Source organism: Acanthisitta chloris, unplaced genomic scaffold (assembly GCF_000695815.1).
Source record: "Acanthisitta chloris isolate BGI_N310 unplaced genomic scaffold, ASM69581v1 scaffold15311, whole genome shotgun sequence".
Lineage (NCBI taxonomy): Eukaryota > Metazoa > Chordata > Aves > Passeriformes > Acanthisittidae > Acanthisitta > Acanthisitta chloris.
The window spans coordinates 23,201-39,065 of NW_008657777.1; the positions used below are offsets into that span (position 1 = coordinate 23,201).

At 41.3% G+C, this 15,865-nt stretch overlaps 1 protein-coding gene across 1 annotated transcript; it reads right to left on the reverse strand.

Moving 5' to 3' along the window:
- Positions 1-855: 855 nt before the first annotated feature.
- PAG1 (phosphoprotein membrane anchor with glycosphingolipid microdomains 1) lies at positions 856-14,412 on the reverse strand. Its single transcript, XM_009084863.1, has 6 exons — positions 14,288-14,412; positions 11,495-11,546; positions 10,881-10,977; positions 7,436-8,025; positions 3,224-3,283; positions 856-1,276 (listed from the first exon to the last, which is right to left on the reverse strand). Exons 1-6 carry the CDS (start codon positions 14,410-14,412, stop codon positions 926-928), a joined length of 1,275 nt encoding a protein of 424 aa, XP_009083111.1. The 3' UTR covers positions 856-925.
- Between the last annotated feature and the right edge of the window lie 1,453 nt (positions 14,413-15,865).

Genomic DNA, 15,865 nt, shown 5'->3' on the forward strand with positions numbered 1-15,865 from the left:
GACAAACATATTAAAATATTTTACGTCTTAAAAAAGAGCAAAATTCTTAAAAAATGACTCAAAGCTATTAAGGTTAGACTAAACATGCCAATGCATTCATTTGCACAACTTTTTGCAACATGACAGTTGTCTGGGGTGTGTACCTGTAGGTATTTATGTGCATGTGAGGGAAACAGCACAACGATGCTAAGGGTGACAGTTGCCATTTTGAGGTGGCGTTTCACAAATAATCAAACAAAACTCCTACAAATACCAGTACACATCTCAAATACTGCAAGTCACATTCTACAGCCCTTGACATTAAAACAAAAAAAAAAGAAAATGAAAAAGCTGACAGAATTATTCAAGTACATTTGGAGTAGATCCCTTGTGAAGTACCGTTGTTTGCACTTTCGTTGCAGTGAACGTGGACAGAGCTCCCCAAAAGACACGGAAGTGAGTGTGCCTTCCTCAGCCCTGCAAGGTAAGTCTGAGCTGAGGTGCAATGATCTGTGATTTGGTAAACATTGTGGATGCCCAAACTTGAATGAAACATGATGCTTGAAAAACACTGAAGAAAATGACATAAAATAATCTCTTAAAATGAGAAGTTAGCTTTGTGTAAAGGCAGTCTTTTTGGTATGTAATCCTATCAGGATGACAAGCATAGCACTCCTTCCCAAATTCTGGTTGCCTTGGAGCTAACAGTAAAGAAACCTTTACGTTGTCCTGGTCATCACACTGACCTGACGTACCCTTTCCCATGAGCCTCGATTCACCACCCAGAATAACCTAGCAGGTATCACCCCCTGGCTGAAACATACATTGCTTCTTCACACCTTGTGTTCTCTACTTAGCTTTGTTCCTCAAAAGGAGAAGCACTTCCCTCTCCATGTTTCACATGTTCCTTTGAAAATACCAGCGGACAAATCTGCTGCCGGAGTCGTTAAAGTCTGGTGAAATCCCTGTGGTGCTGCAAGTCCCCTATGCTCTCATAGTCATTCTCTCCTGAAAGAGCATTGTGGTTTGTGTTAGGCACAGACAAGGTCCTGTCTTCTTCTTGGCTCACTGACTGGATAGCTTCATAGTCCGGCTCCAGCTCTCCGTTTGGTCTGTCCGCTGACTGAGGCACAGTGGTAGAATTTAGGGTGTTTTCAAAGTCCTTCACACTTGCATAGAGGCCACTGCAAATAGATGGTGACCTCTGAGATGCAATTTCTTGAATACAGGTGTAAGGAGAATCCAGTGCCTTGATGGCCTGTCCTGGCTTACTCACCGACGAGTACATAGCAGAGATCTAGGAAAAGGAGACACCTGCTGAGTATCCAAGCATGGCATAAAGCTTGTGCACCCGTTTGTACCTTTGTACCACAAGGATATTGGATACTGAAGAAAAGACAGGATCTTCCAATAATAACATCCTTTCTTTTTAAAAAAGAAAAATATTTCTTACAAATCCTTTCTTTTCTGGCATGCATTTATAAATTAATTTTCTTTCACAAAAAAAAGCACTTTATAAACTTACTTTATAAACATAAAAATTCTTTGAACATAAGTCCTTGGCAGGCAAATTAGGCCTGGACAAAAGGGAATGACTTTTTAAGCAGGAGCTCTTACAATCCTTTCTGTGATTCTGGAGCCAATTTGGACTCAACAGGGAGACAGGCATCAAAGGGATGATCAGGTTGAGCAGCTGTAATGTAGAAGGTTGCTGTCTGATCCTTGGGGCTTTTAAAATTATTATTATTATTTTTAATGCTAGTGGCTACTTTTCTGCTTTTAGCGACACCCCAATAGGAGAGTAGTTAATTGTTGTGTTTATAGACAGGACTAAGAAGGCAGCAAGTCATATGAAGACAACAATAAAAATCTGGAGATAATTGCCCACACCAGAAAACAGCAAATAGTCAGTGCCAACACTGATATGCAAGGTCTGTTCTGTTGACTACACTCTGCCTACAAGAAGGAGCCGCATCTCAGTCCCCATGTGTCAGAACTTTAGACTAGAGACTGAAACCTCTCAGCTACTAACACAAGAAAGGGAGTCAGCGTCTCACTCCTACCTCTAAAAATCCCCTCTGGTGAGGTAGTACACTTAAAAAAGTACACAAAGGCAGTTCTTCATGAAGAGGTGAAGGAAACGCCCATATCCACACATGTCCCCCTGCTCAGGTCTTACCAGGGCTGGTGCCAGTCAGGGCTGATCCCTGACTCCCTCTCCCAGTCCAAGTGGATACTAGCCCTTGCAAGGGCAGATGGCTGAAATTCCCGTCATTGCTTCTCTGGTACCCAGTACCACTTCTGTTACATTTAAAGTCTTTCCCAAGCACACAAGACCACTCTGGATCTGTATCAATCCAATTAAAATAGGACCTTGGCATGAAAACGTCCATTACTGCTGAGCAACACTGACTGATGCAGATGAACCAGTCCACTTCTGATAATTCTGGGATGGTTTTGGTTTTTTGGGTTGGTTGGTTTTTGTTTGTTTGTTTTAGAGAGACATCCAATTGTAGATGGCAATATTTGTCACAATTGACTGATTTCAGCCAACCAGACAAAAAATGGCTTTTCTGCTTGTCTACATTTCAACCCTTTCCAGCATTAGATTACACGAACCTAGTTCAAGGATCAATTTATTCATTAATGTCTGGGAGTGCTTCTCCCAGCAGAAAGCATTAGCTCACTCAGCTCATTGCCAGGTTTGTGTTTACTTTTATGTCTGGAGAACATATTTATAAATTGCATGGATGTATTGAAGATGATCACAAGCAACCCTTATTTCTGTTTAACTTTTCTGTCTTTGTTTCAATCTCCTCAATTTATTTGACTAACAGACGTTTCAAAGAACAGTTTATGTTCCAGTGCTTCTGTTTATTTCCCAGTGTCCCAAACACTTTCCATGGGGAAGGTGGAGCATGTTTCAAAACACGTCTGGTTGTTATTCTTACATAGAGCTTGTCATCCAGATCGAGAAATTGCCCTAATGACCAACTAATTGTGACCTCCTGTAATTTTCTAGCACCATTTTTAACTTACCGGCCTGATATAGCTATATGCTGGAATACTTCTGATTTTAGGAATGTGGCAGTACAAGCTCTGTGCAGAGAAACTTGGGCTTTCATTTTACCTTCACCACAAATTTCACGTTTCCTAGATCCTGCTTCATCATGCAGAGCTTATGCTAATTTCTGCCTGAAAAATGGTCTCTAGTTAGTTATTGAATTTTGTGCAAGAAACCTACCTCATCTTCTGTAAGAGATGGATCTTCCTCTCGAGACTTGTAAGACACTGAACTAAGCCTCTGTAAAAAAGGAGAAGGAAAGAAAAAAAAGGCTCATTACCCATCAACAGTGTGAAACCTATAATAAAACCCTGCCATTACAATCAATACATTATATTTTATGGTCATTTGCTCTCAAGTTCCATTTTACATAGCTAATATCCCTAATATCCAGAGTACATCTCTGGTGATAACAGCCCTGAGGTTAGTAGAGCTTTTTAATATATCTGCTCTTGTCCTGACCTGAAAAGGGTAAATATAATGTAATGAGTAAAACAAACTCTGCTCTGTTGTATTCCAGCCTTTACACTTCTAATGAAGCACTTGCAAAGGCTTCTGAACAATTAGAAGTCAGCTGTGTGATACACCAGTTGCCCTTTCATGTGATTTTCAGATACACTTTCAGATGACAAAAGAACAATACTCAGCTGGCACCTTCCCGACCATTGTTATCCTTCAGTCTGCTGATCCTGGAAGTGCTGCACGGGAGACACTGTGTCCTCCCCACCCCTGGAATGCAGCCACTGTGCCCAGCAGCCTGGCCTCACAACCACTGGGACCTGCTGCAGCCCACCCTGAGATGGCACCACAACCTGCAAAGCACCTGGCTGAGCCAGGTCACATAGCAGAGTTACTGAAGATTGCAGGGCTTGGCTTGGTATCCAGTCTAACTTCAAGCATCTAACCTGTTCTGTGGAAGACATGAAACATTTGGGGAAAAGCATTTTGCTCTTACGAAAAATGCCTTAGGACCTTTATGGCAACAAAGGCCCTGTCTGCTGGACCCTGTTCCACAGTGGTTCGGAGGGAGACTTTCAGCACTGTAACAGGCCATATTTTGGACTTTCATACAAATTCCCCACCTAAAATACTTCATACCTCCCCCAGTGCAAACCAATATGGAAGAGTAGAGCTATTTTTAGCACAATACATCAAATACTGTTTCCAAGCACACAAAACTTGCCTGCTTTATTTTTTTTCATAGAGGCTAGTTCTGATAGATTCTTTTCTACTTCTATTTTTCTTGGCGATTTTACTTCTGGTAAATACCAAGCTTCAAACCCATGGGCTCTTCTGACAAAGACCCTGACCCAAAGTGCACTGAAGTTTGCCTGCTGCTCCCCAGGAGCTTCCCTCACACGGAAAAGCTCCCTCACTTCTTTCTCACTGTCTGGAGAACATGCTCTTTAACCCCTGGTTTCTTTACTCACAAAAACCCCCAACCAACTGAAAAAACCCCAACAAGGCAAAGAACAAAGAAAAAGGAATTCAAATGTATTTTAGCCTTGTATTAGATCTGCTTCACTACAGGAACTCAGTTTAGTCCTTCCTATTTGCAGGATATTTTTTGTGTTGGGGAATAAGTTACTAATTTCATCCTCACACATTAAAACAAGCATGTGCTCACAAAATTATTCAGTGATTTTCCAGTCATCAGTGTCTATAAGCACCATGTGTCAGGACCCCTTCTACAGTTTCCCACTTAAGTACTGAGAAATACCCCAGGGTGTTGCCAATCCTGTTCTTGTTTCCCTGGGACCTACTGTTGCTTCTTCTAAATGTGAAATCAGTGACACATCAGTTTTGAAGGATATTGTTATCTTGGAAACTGAAAAAATCCCACTTGCTCCTAAACATTTTGTACCTTGCAATATTATGAACTATGCTTGAAATCTCAACAGCAGCAACACAAACAGCATGTGTCCTTATTTGCCTTCGTCTTTCCTTTCGTTCCTCGACAGCACTTGATTTTTCTCTCTTTGGCTCAGCTGCTCTTCCTGACTTGGGCACCAGAACAAGAAGAACATTCTCCTCTGGTGCATTTGTAAGGGATGCTTTGCCCTTCCTTGGGCTTCACAAGGCTGAAATGGGATGGCAGCAGCTAGATGTACACACAGAGAGCTTTTCTACCAGTGCTCACTCTGGAAAGACCTCAGTGAAAAAACAGATCCATACTTTTCTAATTAAAAGAAAGAACTGAAGAAAAACTATTCTGCCTTTCCAGAATTTGTTAGAAGAGCTGTGCTTAAGTTTTTGCAGGTGATAGACCAAAGTCTTGCAAAGGATTTAGCTGGGTCACAGCCAATAATCAGTTCAGATACTTAATTTTCACCTGTTTATTGTACCCTAGCTCTTAAAAGGATACTTTATCCTTTTCATGCTGGTCTCGGGCTTGTTCCACCTAGCCCTTTCCCAAATTTGTGTACCTCAGGAACTGGTATGGGCTGGGGATTACCCTGGCTGCCCCTCTTTTACAGAGTGAGCCTGAAACTGCTTGGGCATGATCTGTTCTCCCTCTGTTGGCAGGTACAAGCCTTAGTTACACAAGTAGCCTCCCTGCCTGTCCCTTCTTTGTGGCCTGCCAAAGCAAAGCCCAATTGTAGTGAGGGAGACTTGCACAACTTACACTCAACCTCTGTCTTCATCAGGGTCACTGCAGAAGGTTGAAGAGTTTGGGATACGGATGTCATGCTAAGCAGGGCAGCTAAGTAGCCTCACAGGAGGGGAAGCAAAAATAAACACCTATGGAGTCTAACTAAAAGAGTTATCAATATAACATACATTTCCATAAACATCTTGGTTTTAGTTGCCACATCAAAAATCCCAGGCATTGCTCTGCATTGTTTGAAGCAACAAAATAGAGGGAAAAATTATCATCATCACAACAGAAAAACAATCCTGCAACCACCTCCTCACACAATGCCAACAATAATGACATTTATATATTCCATCAAGTACCATTTCCAGCTCTGTTGCAGCTGTAGCTCTCAAGGACAGGCCAGGCACACGCGTCGATGCATAATGCATGTCCCCAGCAGCAAGCGCAGGAACGATCTGATGCTACCAAAGCTTTAACTCGGGATGGCTTCAGCTCTGAATAAATTTTAATTAGACAAACACCTTTTTTCTGGCACTTAGGGGACTGCATGTGTCATCTCTTGATTAATCCTTCAAAACCTGAACCATTTTAATCAATTCCCACTCCTTGCAGTTACTGACACTGCATGCACAGCGTGCAGGGGAGCTACAGAGCAGCAAATGCTTTTCCTTTGTATCAGTGCCTGGGAAACACAATGATTTTCTGGAAGTCTTTTCACACCTGGTAGGAAAAATGTCACTGTTACAGAAAGCTGTTTTTCTAAAAGTTTAATTAGAAATTACTTATGGCCTGAATGTGGGAGGGGGGAGGGTTAGTAGATTCTTGTTGACATTCACATCTTAATTTTTTACTTAATGAGCTCGTTATTTGTAAAAATGTGCACTGAAGAGTCCAGCTAATCAATTTTTATATTATGAGTAGTCTTCAGTTTATTCATTTGGACTCTACTGTGCTTTACAAGTTACATGGTTAGTTAGTTATTTTCTGCCTTCTGCTGGGATTACTAAAATAGTTAAAGACAACAACCAGAAACAAGTAACAGTACCTCAGCCTTGCTGTGATTTTTCAGGCAAATGTTTACATTAAAGTCACATCACATCTTTAGAATTTTTTTTAAATTTTCATCAGTACCTAGAATTATGTAATGACTCAGACACCAAAACTCTGCTAAAATTACAGTTCTTTCATTCACAATTAATAAGAAGATATCCAAACAAGTGTGAAAAATGTAAACTCAACAGTTTATGAAAAGTCTGTGCAATGATCTGTGAGCATCCTTAAAAGGAATTCTGGTTAAAAAACTACAAACAGAAAAATAAACTGTTGAAAATGTCATCATTCTATTTTTCAAGGAGCTCACCACAACCTGTTCCTAAGGAGAAAGAATAAGCTACTGAGAAAACTTAACTTTTGGCTGTGATTTCAGCAGGTACAAATTCATTACTCTGTTTATATATGACATACAGAATTTGACAAATACAGCTGCAATCTCCTTCTGTCCCTCTCTCTTACAGAGAGAAATGAGACGAGTCACTTTGAGCCAGTGCCTAACACTTGAACAGCGAAGTCAAGGCAGCCCAACAAAGGAGGCATCCACCAACAATGCCTCCCTCTCTCGTTTTTGTAAATTGAGGTTTCATTAGGAAGAAAAAAGAAGTGAGGTTTCTGAATGAGACATAAATGCTGACAGTGATACTAGATACCCATTGTAACAGCTCCCACAAGTATAATACCATTAAACAAAGGAGCAGAGGCCTCCTATGCAATTTCTGAATAATATTTGCAGTATTTACCTTCTCTGGTTTACTTGCTCCTTCTGTCATTTCTTCTTCCATTTTTTTTTCTTGCACATTCTCATTTTCATCAAGAAGTTTCATGGGTACTGGAGGGGGAAGCTCATCCTCTACATCTGGTATGTTGTCAAGAGGACTTTCTGAATTAGCACTTTGGCGACTCTTTTTATTTCGGTCAACAGATGCATATTCTGCTGATTCAATTCTGCACTCAGGAATCTGATTCTGACCTTCAGAAACTGTCAGAGAAGCCTTTGATTTGCTGTTACAGTTCCCTTCCATGCTGACTACTGCTCCAACATCTTTAATTTCCTTCACAGTTTCATACAAGCAGTCTTCAACTATGTTCTCCTGAGAGGAGCTGTCTTTCAAGACTTCATAAGGCCCTTCCATTCCAAGACCTTGATCATTTTCTACATTTCTAGCTGAGATGATAGTTTCCATGGTGTTGTTAGGGGGAATACTGGGTAGTTCCCGGCTCTGGTGACATTTTATAGACTTTCCAAGACTATCCTGTTGATCTAGTAGATCAGACGTTTGTACTTCTTCGTAAGGCTGGATACAGGCAGCTGTACTGTCCTCAGAGAGTACTAGGCAAAATTACAAAGAAGGATTTCAAACAAATGCATAACTAAAAGTTGAGTGTGATTTGGTAGTCTCTACACCACTTTGGTTTTGGAAAGGATAAATGGTACTAATGCCTGGAAATGTCTAGTGGTCATCAAGCTTTTTGTTTATCAAAAGGTTTCAGTTACAGAGATTTCTGCACTCTACTGTTAAAATATTTCTCTCACAACAAATAGAACAGTCTGTGCACCCCCAAGTCATATTATATGGCAACAGCATTCACTGTAAGAACAGGGGATGGGAGGGTAGGTGCAGGTGCACATGGATATTCAGCTGCCTTGTACTCAGTTTCACTGAATGCTTAGAGAGTCTCAGATGGGAACCACAAGGCCTCGGAACAAGTGCCTTTAAAGAAAAATCCATGTTAGATTTTCCTCTTTCCATTTCCCTATTCTTTGGATTCAAAAGGAAAGCATTCTTGTTTCCTCCCTACCCATCCCTCACCTTGTTTAACATGCTGGCCAAATTCTCATCGGAACTGCACTTCCCTCAGCCCTGCTGCAGCCAGCCTCCCTGCACACTACACCAGAAGCTCCTGGAAGGCTATGCCATACTTCTCGTAGTCTCGCAGCACATAATGTAGGTTGACAACCTACTAACAAGCTGGCCATATGCACAAAAGAGAAGACTAGACTTCAGAAAGTAGTGTTAGGCAGAACATGTTGTTTTAAGTCCTAGAAGTGTGCCATGTGTCACCATCACTAGAGGGTATTAGGGACTGAAATCTGTGGGGCTTCTCAGCTTACACCACACATGTATGACATTTGCATACATTCAGGGATGTATACACGGGCATATATAAGCATGTTTTAGGTAGTAAATGGTATGTAACTTTACCTCACACAATTTCTTTAAAAAATCACTTCTGAATAGCTTTACTTTGCTTGCTATAGTTCCTATGGTAGTCTCTCAATAAAATCAACCCATTCTTCCATGTCCTTCAGTGTGTTTGTCATGATGACATTAAGTGCTGCCAAAGCAATCAATGCCCTTGATTTGGTGGTTGCCATGGTTGTTGCTTTCTCTTGCACTCAGGGCGTGCAGGCGCAGTCAGCACTTGCAGGGAGCCATACCCGGACTGCAAAACTCGGGATGGAGCTGGAGGTGTGAGACAGTAATCACTATCTGAATGGGAGATGGGAGAAGGAAAACATCCTTCTTTATTCACTTGGCTCCTGCATACAACTTGGGGAGAACAGGAGACAGGCAAGGTGTCCTACTCATTGCCTGGGATGCCTGCAGACTTTCTGAAGGACATCAGGAACCATTCTGGTCAAGCTGGAATGTATTTTGCCTTTCTGGCCCTTACTTTCAGGGATTTCGGTGCTGTGCAGAGCACCCTCACTGAACCCAGACAGCACACACCCCACTCAGCCTGGAGGGGATAATCAGAAGCAATGAGAGCTCATGTTTCTGTGCTTCTGTGGTTATGGGTAGTAGCACAGAAGAGGCTGGTGTAGCTAAGGGGTTGGCATAAAGACAATGGTGGCAGGTTGGGTAAAAGAAAAAACCACAATATTTGATGGTTCTGCTTCCATAGCCCTGCCCCTGCTCAAAAAGCTAGCAGAAACAGCAATAAAAAGAACTATTAACAAAGAGAATGCATAACGCATAAGTAAGAAATTAAAGCACATGGGTTCCTGTTATTCAGAAGGGTTGTTATACAGCATGTAAGCTGAGTAATATCAGACAGGCTGAAAACTGTCTGCTGCTTGGCAGCACACCTTTTAGCAGCAGCTCTGACAGCTGCATGTGTGGTGACTCATGGCAGGGAGAAATCCTTCCCTTTGCAGGGCTTTGCTCTGTGCATTGAGTCCCTCAGGGAACCACACACCTACATACACAACAAGCCAATGGATGGGAGCAGCAATTAGCTGCAACAACAAACTTTAAAAATTCCTTTGGATACTTGTCTTTGAGGGGTAAAGACTGAATATCTTAGCCTCTGGCTGCACAAGGAGATGAGGAGGTGAGCTTTAAGCTGGAGTGCAGCCCCTGGTGTTGATGCCTACTGTGAAGACAACAGTTGGCTCCCAGCAGCTCTGAGCTGAGAGCAAGTTTATTTTTAGGTGCAGCTGAGTAAAATATTTTCCAGTGATACTTCAGGGTGAATCATTCAGAGTGTTCAAGAAAGCAAAGACTAAGGAAAAAAAAGGAAGCCTATTTATGTTGCCTGCTTTCTAAAGCACGAAAAAATATAAGCAACAGCCTCGCACGGTGCAGAACTATGATCCAAAGCTTTAGTCCCTGGAGGAGGACATGAAGTACTTCAAGAACTTCCTGGAGTGCTTCTGAAGCTTTAAGGTGCAACTGCATCTTCTGGTTTTATCCCAGTTCCCTAGCTTGCCAAGATTAGGGAATATCAAATTCTTTGCCGGATGGCCTGGTCTGTATGCAGACATGGCTTGGTGGCCCAGACCTGGTGGCTGAGGGGAGGACCTTAGCACCTTCCCAGTGTTGGCTGGCACGGAGGAGTGGGAGCTGGGGTAGAGACCTGTGCCAGAGCATGTTCAGCAGTGAAGTGGGGATGCAGCCTAAAACACCAGCATCTCCATGGGATGATCATCTCCACCAAGTTCCCTGCAAGGCAAATGTGTTCACAGCATTTTTTACCTTGGTGATAAATTCTGTGTGATCTAGTGCCAGAGCTCCAGAGGTGAGCAGAGTATTCAGACAAATGGCATTACTGTGTGCGTGGAAAGCTGATGACTAGAAACCTGAGACTGGAAGAATCACCAGTGTGCAGCTAAGGTGGAAGCTGAGAGCACTGGGATGGTGCTGCTTGCTCATCCCACCTGCAGGGGCTGCTGCTACTCACCCTCACCGTTGCTGAGTGCCCCGTTCTGTTCGCTGTTTGGGGGGGGCTCCGTAACCGAACTTGTGATGGAATGGCTGAAAACCTCCTTGTCGGAAGGCTGCAACAGACATTAGTGACCACTGGATCAGATTAAGTGTTCACATGAACAGATACATGACAAATTTATTTCTGATCCCTGGAGCTCTGACTTAGGGGTATTATTGGCAGGAGGGTCGAACCATGCCAACTATACTCAGAGATTTAGGTGCCTATGTTTACAGATGTTAAAACAAATAAATACAAGTATGTCTGGAGTGACCTCTCTTCCAACCTGTATGGCAATAGACATTACCATGGCTTTAATCCATGAGAAGACAGCAGCTGACAAAGGGTACACTGCACTTGTGTTCGCTGGCAGATCTGGAGTACAGCAGTGGCAGAAAGGGCATTGAGAAAGTGCAGATTATCAGGATCTACACCAGTTTTCCTCCTCTTCCTGTTCTGCAACTTTTAAAGTTTCCCCTGCTCAATCATCTTGAAATTCCTGAGCTATTTTCTGATCTGTGGTATTTTGCAAGGAGCTTGGTACAAACCAACCACAAGACAGAAACAAGCTGCCAGAAATAAATACTTACCACGTTCATCAGATTTTCGTGATCTCCATTCTGATGTTTGGCCTTCTTTTCCCTTAATGAAAAAGGCATATGAACTGTTACTACAAATTATACTGATACACAAATGCCAATAATTAGTAGACCTTACACAGCTGCAGGGAACAGAACTGTTATTCACAATAATACTGAAAATGGAATAGCTGAAAGTATTACAGGGATTGGCATGAGCTCTGTGTAAGGACACCATCGAGGCACGATGGTGATAAACACAACTGAAGAGGTACAACAAATACACACAGACCTTTTTCTCATTCATTACAAGATGACAGTGAGGAGGACCTGCTGATAATTAGAAGATAATGTAAATAATTACAAGAGCATGTAGAGACAGGACAATGGGCAATGGCTCAGACAAGGGGCAATGGCTCCAAACTGAAAGAGAGTAGGTTTAGATTAGATATTAGGGAAAAATTCTTTTATGTGAGGGTGGTGAGGCACCGGAACAGTTACACAGACAAGTTGTGAATGCCCCATCCCTGGAAGTGTTCAAGGCCAGGTTAGATGGTGCCCTGATCAACATTGTCTAGTGAAAGGTGTCCCTGCCCGTGGCGTGGGGGGTTGGAACTAGATGATCTTTAAGGTCCCTTCCATTCTATGATAATAAAAATATTATTAACCTCAATTTAATAATATCTGAAGTGCTCAGATATACATTTTGGTGACAGGCAACCTGAGGAGTTCCTTAAACTGTATCAGTAAAAGGTGTTTATTCTATGAAGAAATAGAAATAGAAAAAGGCCAACAAAACCCAGCATGCTCCAACTTACACTGATAGCTGGAATTAATTATAAGCATGAGCAGTTCAAAAAGGCCTACAAATTTCATAGCAGCAGAGTCCTACATTTTTAAAAGAATCCTACTTCACTGGGTACTTCACAGGACTTAAAGTATGGATCGCTTTTCCAGTTTTTACCATTTTGGAAATACAGCTCTTATTTAGAAATACTCTAATGAAGTATAAGATTAAAATACTGTTAGTCCTTCCCCTAGATGAAAAGGCAAGTAAAAAGGTGAGAAAATATTGACAATATGAAATCTGTGCTTCTTCTAGAGTCTGCAGTGCACTGTGGTCCCCACATGGGCAACTGCTAAAATTCTACCTAACTGGGAAATAAGAAAAAGGCAAGGAAGGCTGCACCAATGCAGACCAGAGTTAAAGTTAACAAATGCTTAATTTCCTCTCTGAAAGTTTTTCTGACTCATAATATTTTAGAAACAGCAGATTTTATTCTGTTTTCCATGTCCTCATCCATTTTTGAAGTGTGAGCTAGGAAGAAATTTTGCATAATTGCATTTATGCATAAACAATCTGTCCTACAGAATGACCCGAAACAAAAGATACTGTGTCCAGACTGGCAAAACAAGAATTTATTAAACCAGATAGTTTCATCACCAGATAGTTTCTGGCAATGTATCTCTGTAACTGCAAAGACATACTCAGTGGTTTGACTAATCCTTCCAGAGGTGCTTCAAGGACTGGTGTGTTACAAGACAAAACACAGAATCATGGAATCATAGCATCATTTAGGTTGGAAAAGGTCTTTAAGATCATACATAGTACCTAAATGAAATGTCTGTGGGCTAAAGAATTTTAAAATAGGTTTTCTAGTTTTAAATAAATTAAAAAATAGATATTTTTAGTATTTTTTGACAGATATCACAGGAAACTGACAACAGGAAGATCCTGAAATGTCACCCAACAGCTTATGAAAGCGTTTCTTCTGAATCACATGAAATTACAAGTTCCAACTTAGGCTTTTTAGGGTTTCAACCAACTTCTGGAGCCTGGTTTTGCCCATGACTGTGTTTTGCAATGTGGGCATTAGAGAAAACCTGCTGAAAAACAGAGCCTTCTACTACAGACACACCTTATGCCAATACAGTGCATTTTATGGCTGCATAGCTTCCTCAGTGCTGAAGGGCTGAAAGCACATGCTCCTGTAGACGTAAGCATCCAAACCACAGATTTTGTTGCTGTACCATGTTATGGATAGGGTTTTTTCCCCATACACTTGGCTGATTGAGCTATGCTGGGAAAACGTAGTGATATGAAAGACAGCAGTCCCACTCCTCATAGTGAAGAGTCTGAGTGGTCTGGTCTGGTGGAAGGACACTGTGCTTGGAGACCAGGCTGCCCAGGTCCCCTGTGCCGTCAGCAGGGCTCAGCTTACATGTCATGAAGTGGCCTTGAAATGTGAATAAACAAAGTCAGCAGAAGTGCCTGTATTGGAGAAATCAAACCCTCTTATGGAGAAGAAAATAGGGATAAGGTATAAGACATTCATTAGTATTGTCATTTGATTCTTACTCATTTCTGCTTGACTGACAGGATCAATACCTTAGACTTCAGGAATGGCCAAAGGAAAGCTGAAATAAAAGACTGATTCCCTTTCTGTTTTACCTATACTTTTTTGCTCCTGTTTGTCCTACCTAATGTTTTCAGTTTCAGGTTAGGGTTGTGATATGCTACCAATCTGTGTCTACCTGCACTCCGGGCTTCAGCTAAGGGGAAACCACCAAGCAGACACAACGGTGCACTTCCTCCACAGCAAAAGAAAAACAAATTACATTTTAGAATGAACAGAACTGTTCACATTCAGGTTTGCTCTGAAAACAGATTTTGTACTGCATTTTTTTAATTTCTGTACCTAGGTCCTCAGTATTTCCTGCTAACTAGTTATTAGCAAAGCTATGTCAGTCCCTGCACTATTTGACTCGGGAACCATTACTGCATGCTAAGCCTCTGAGCCTTACCTGTTGCAGCTGGAGCAGAGGAAGATGAGGAAGGTGAGGAACAAGAGAGTCGTCACAGCTGCCAAACTTCCCCACAGGATGACATGGATCTGTCCACTGCCAAAGAAACCACTCTCTGGCCCCATGGTACTAGCAGGAGGTGGTGTCACTTGGGGATGAAGAGGTTACTCCTTGGAGAAGGTTGGCATCTGTGCTGCATGCACCTTCTGTTTCTGCAGGAAGAAAAACACCGTTAGAGGTTAATGGAAATTTTGAAGACAATGAATCTGACATCTACAAGTCTGGCAGGAGAGATTTTCACATCCAGATCTTACAAAAGCCAGTTTCGAGTACAAGCCAGCCAGCCAAAGAGATTTTCAGCTACATTTCTGATGGCAGTGTAGAACAAAGCTTGTCAAATATTAACACAGGCTGTTATCTATCTACAACCTCAACATGAATAAAAGGTAGTACAGTATCTCTGTACTCATCTTGAGGAAAAAGTTTATAAATCCACTTTGAGGGACAGAGTAATTATTTTGTGGTGGTATTTGTTAATTCCTGAAGTGAAAAACAAAAGAGCTTTCAAAGCCAAGTACAACCTCTGCAAAGTTAAGCCAAAAAGAGAGCTGTGGCAGGCATCTGCCTCCTTCCCTCTCAACATCTCCTACCTGCATGTGATTTAAGGCTTAAAGTCTAGTGACAAATAAGCCAGGTAAGTCTTTGAAAGGTATACCACAAAAACCTTTATTGCAGCAGATAAGAACTAGTGTTATTTCTATGTGACATGCTTATTTGCTTAATAGTTTGTCTGGAGAGTAACAATAAGGAACTTTTTTTTTTTGCCTCTCCCCACCTGAGTCTAAAAAAACAAGAGAGAAAAGTAGGTTGAGGTTTAAGATCTTGAATAAACACAACTTTTGGTACAGCACAGCAGCCCCTGGAGAAACATTCTGGGTAAATAGCATTTATGGTAGTAAGTTTCAGTACACAATATATTCTAAAATTCTGTAAGTATTTTTAATGTGACACATTGTTGACATAGCAAGATTAAAAAGAAGTCTTTCATTCTGCACTGCTGAAGACATCGATTTCTCCATAACTTAGGAAAAGGTTATGCAAAGTCTATTAACAGCCTTTCAACCAGACTTCAAGATTGATAAACACTGAAACAGAATACAATGGCTAAGAAATGAGAAGATACCTTTTGGGAAGGAAAAGGTGGCACAAATATAAGATTAAATAATGTTGGAAGCCACTAAGACTTACTTTAATTTAATGCATATATCTTCATAGATGTATTTTAATATATGAAATATGTACATATATATTGTTTCTTTGCAGCAGAAGCACACTTTGTAGCAGCAGATTCAATTAGGTACTAATATCAGACCTGCATAAAAAAATCACCATTTTGTTATTAAAATCTTATGAGAAAAAAATATTTATTTCCAGAAAAAGGCCATTTAGAGCAAAGGAAATTCGGTGATTCTGAGAACATACTTAACAACTAAGCTACAAGACTGGGTGGCTCTTACAAGCAGCATTTCTGTTCATGCATTAAATGGGCTCATTGGTTTCAACCATGCAGAATCTGAT

Bases quoted from the DNA above. Each gene is read 5' to 3' on its own strand.
- PAG1 (XM_009084863.1), bottom strand. From the start codon at position 14,412: ATGGGGCCAGAGAGTGGTTTCTTTGGCAGTGGACAGATCCATGTCATC. The intron at 8,026-10,880 runs GTGAGTAGCAGC...AATTTTGCCTAG, and splicing joins GGCACTCAGCAACGGTGAGG to TACTCTCTGAGGACAGTACA. The intron at 3,284-7,435 runs GTAAATACTGCA...CCTTTTTTACAG, and splicing joins GAGCAAGTAAACCAGAGAAG to AGGCTTAGTTCAGTGTCTTA.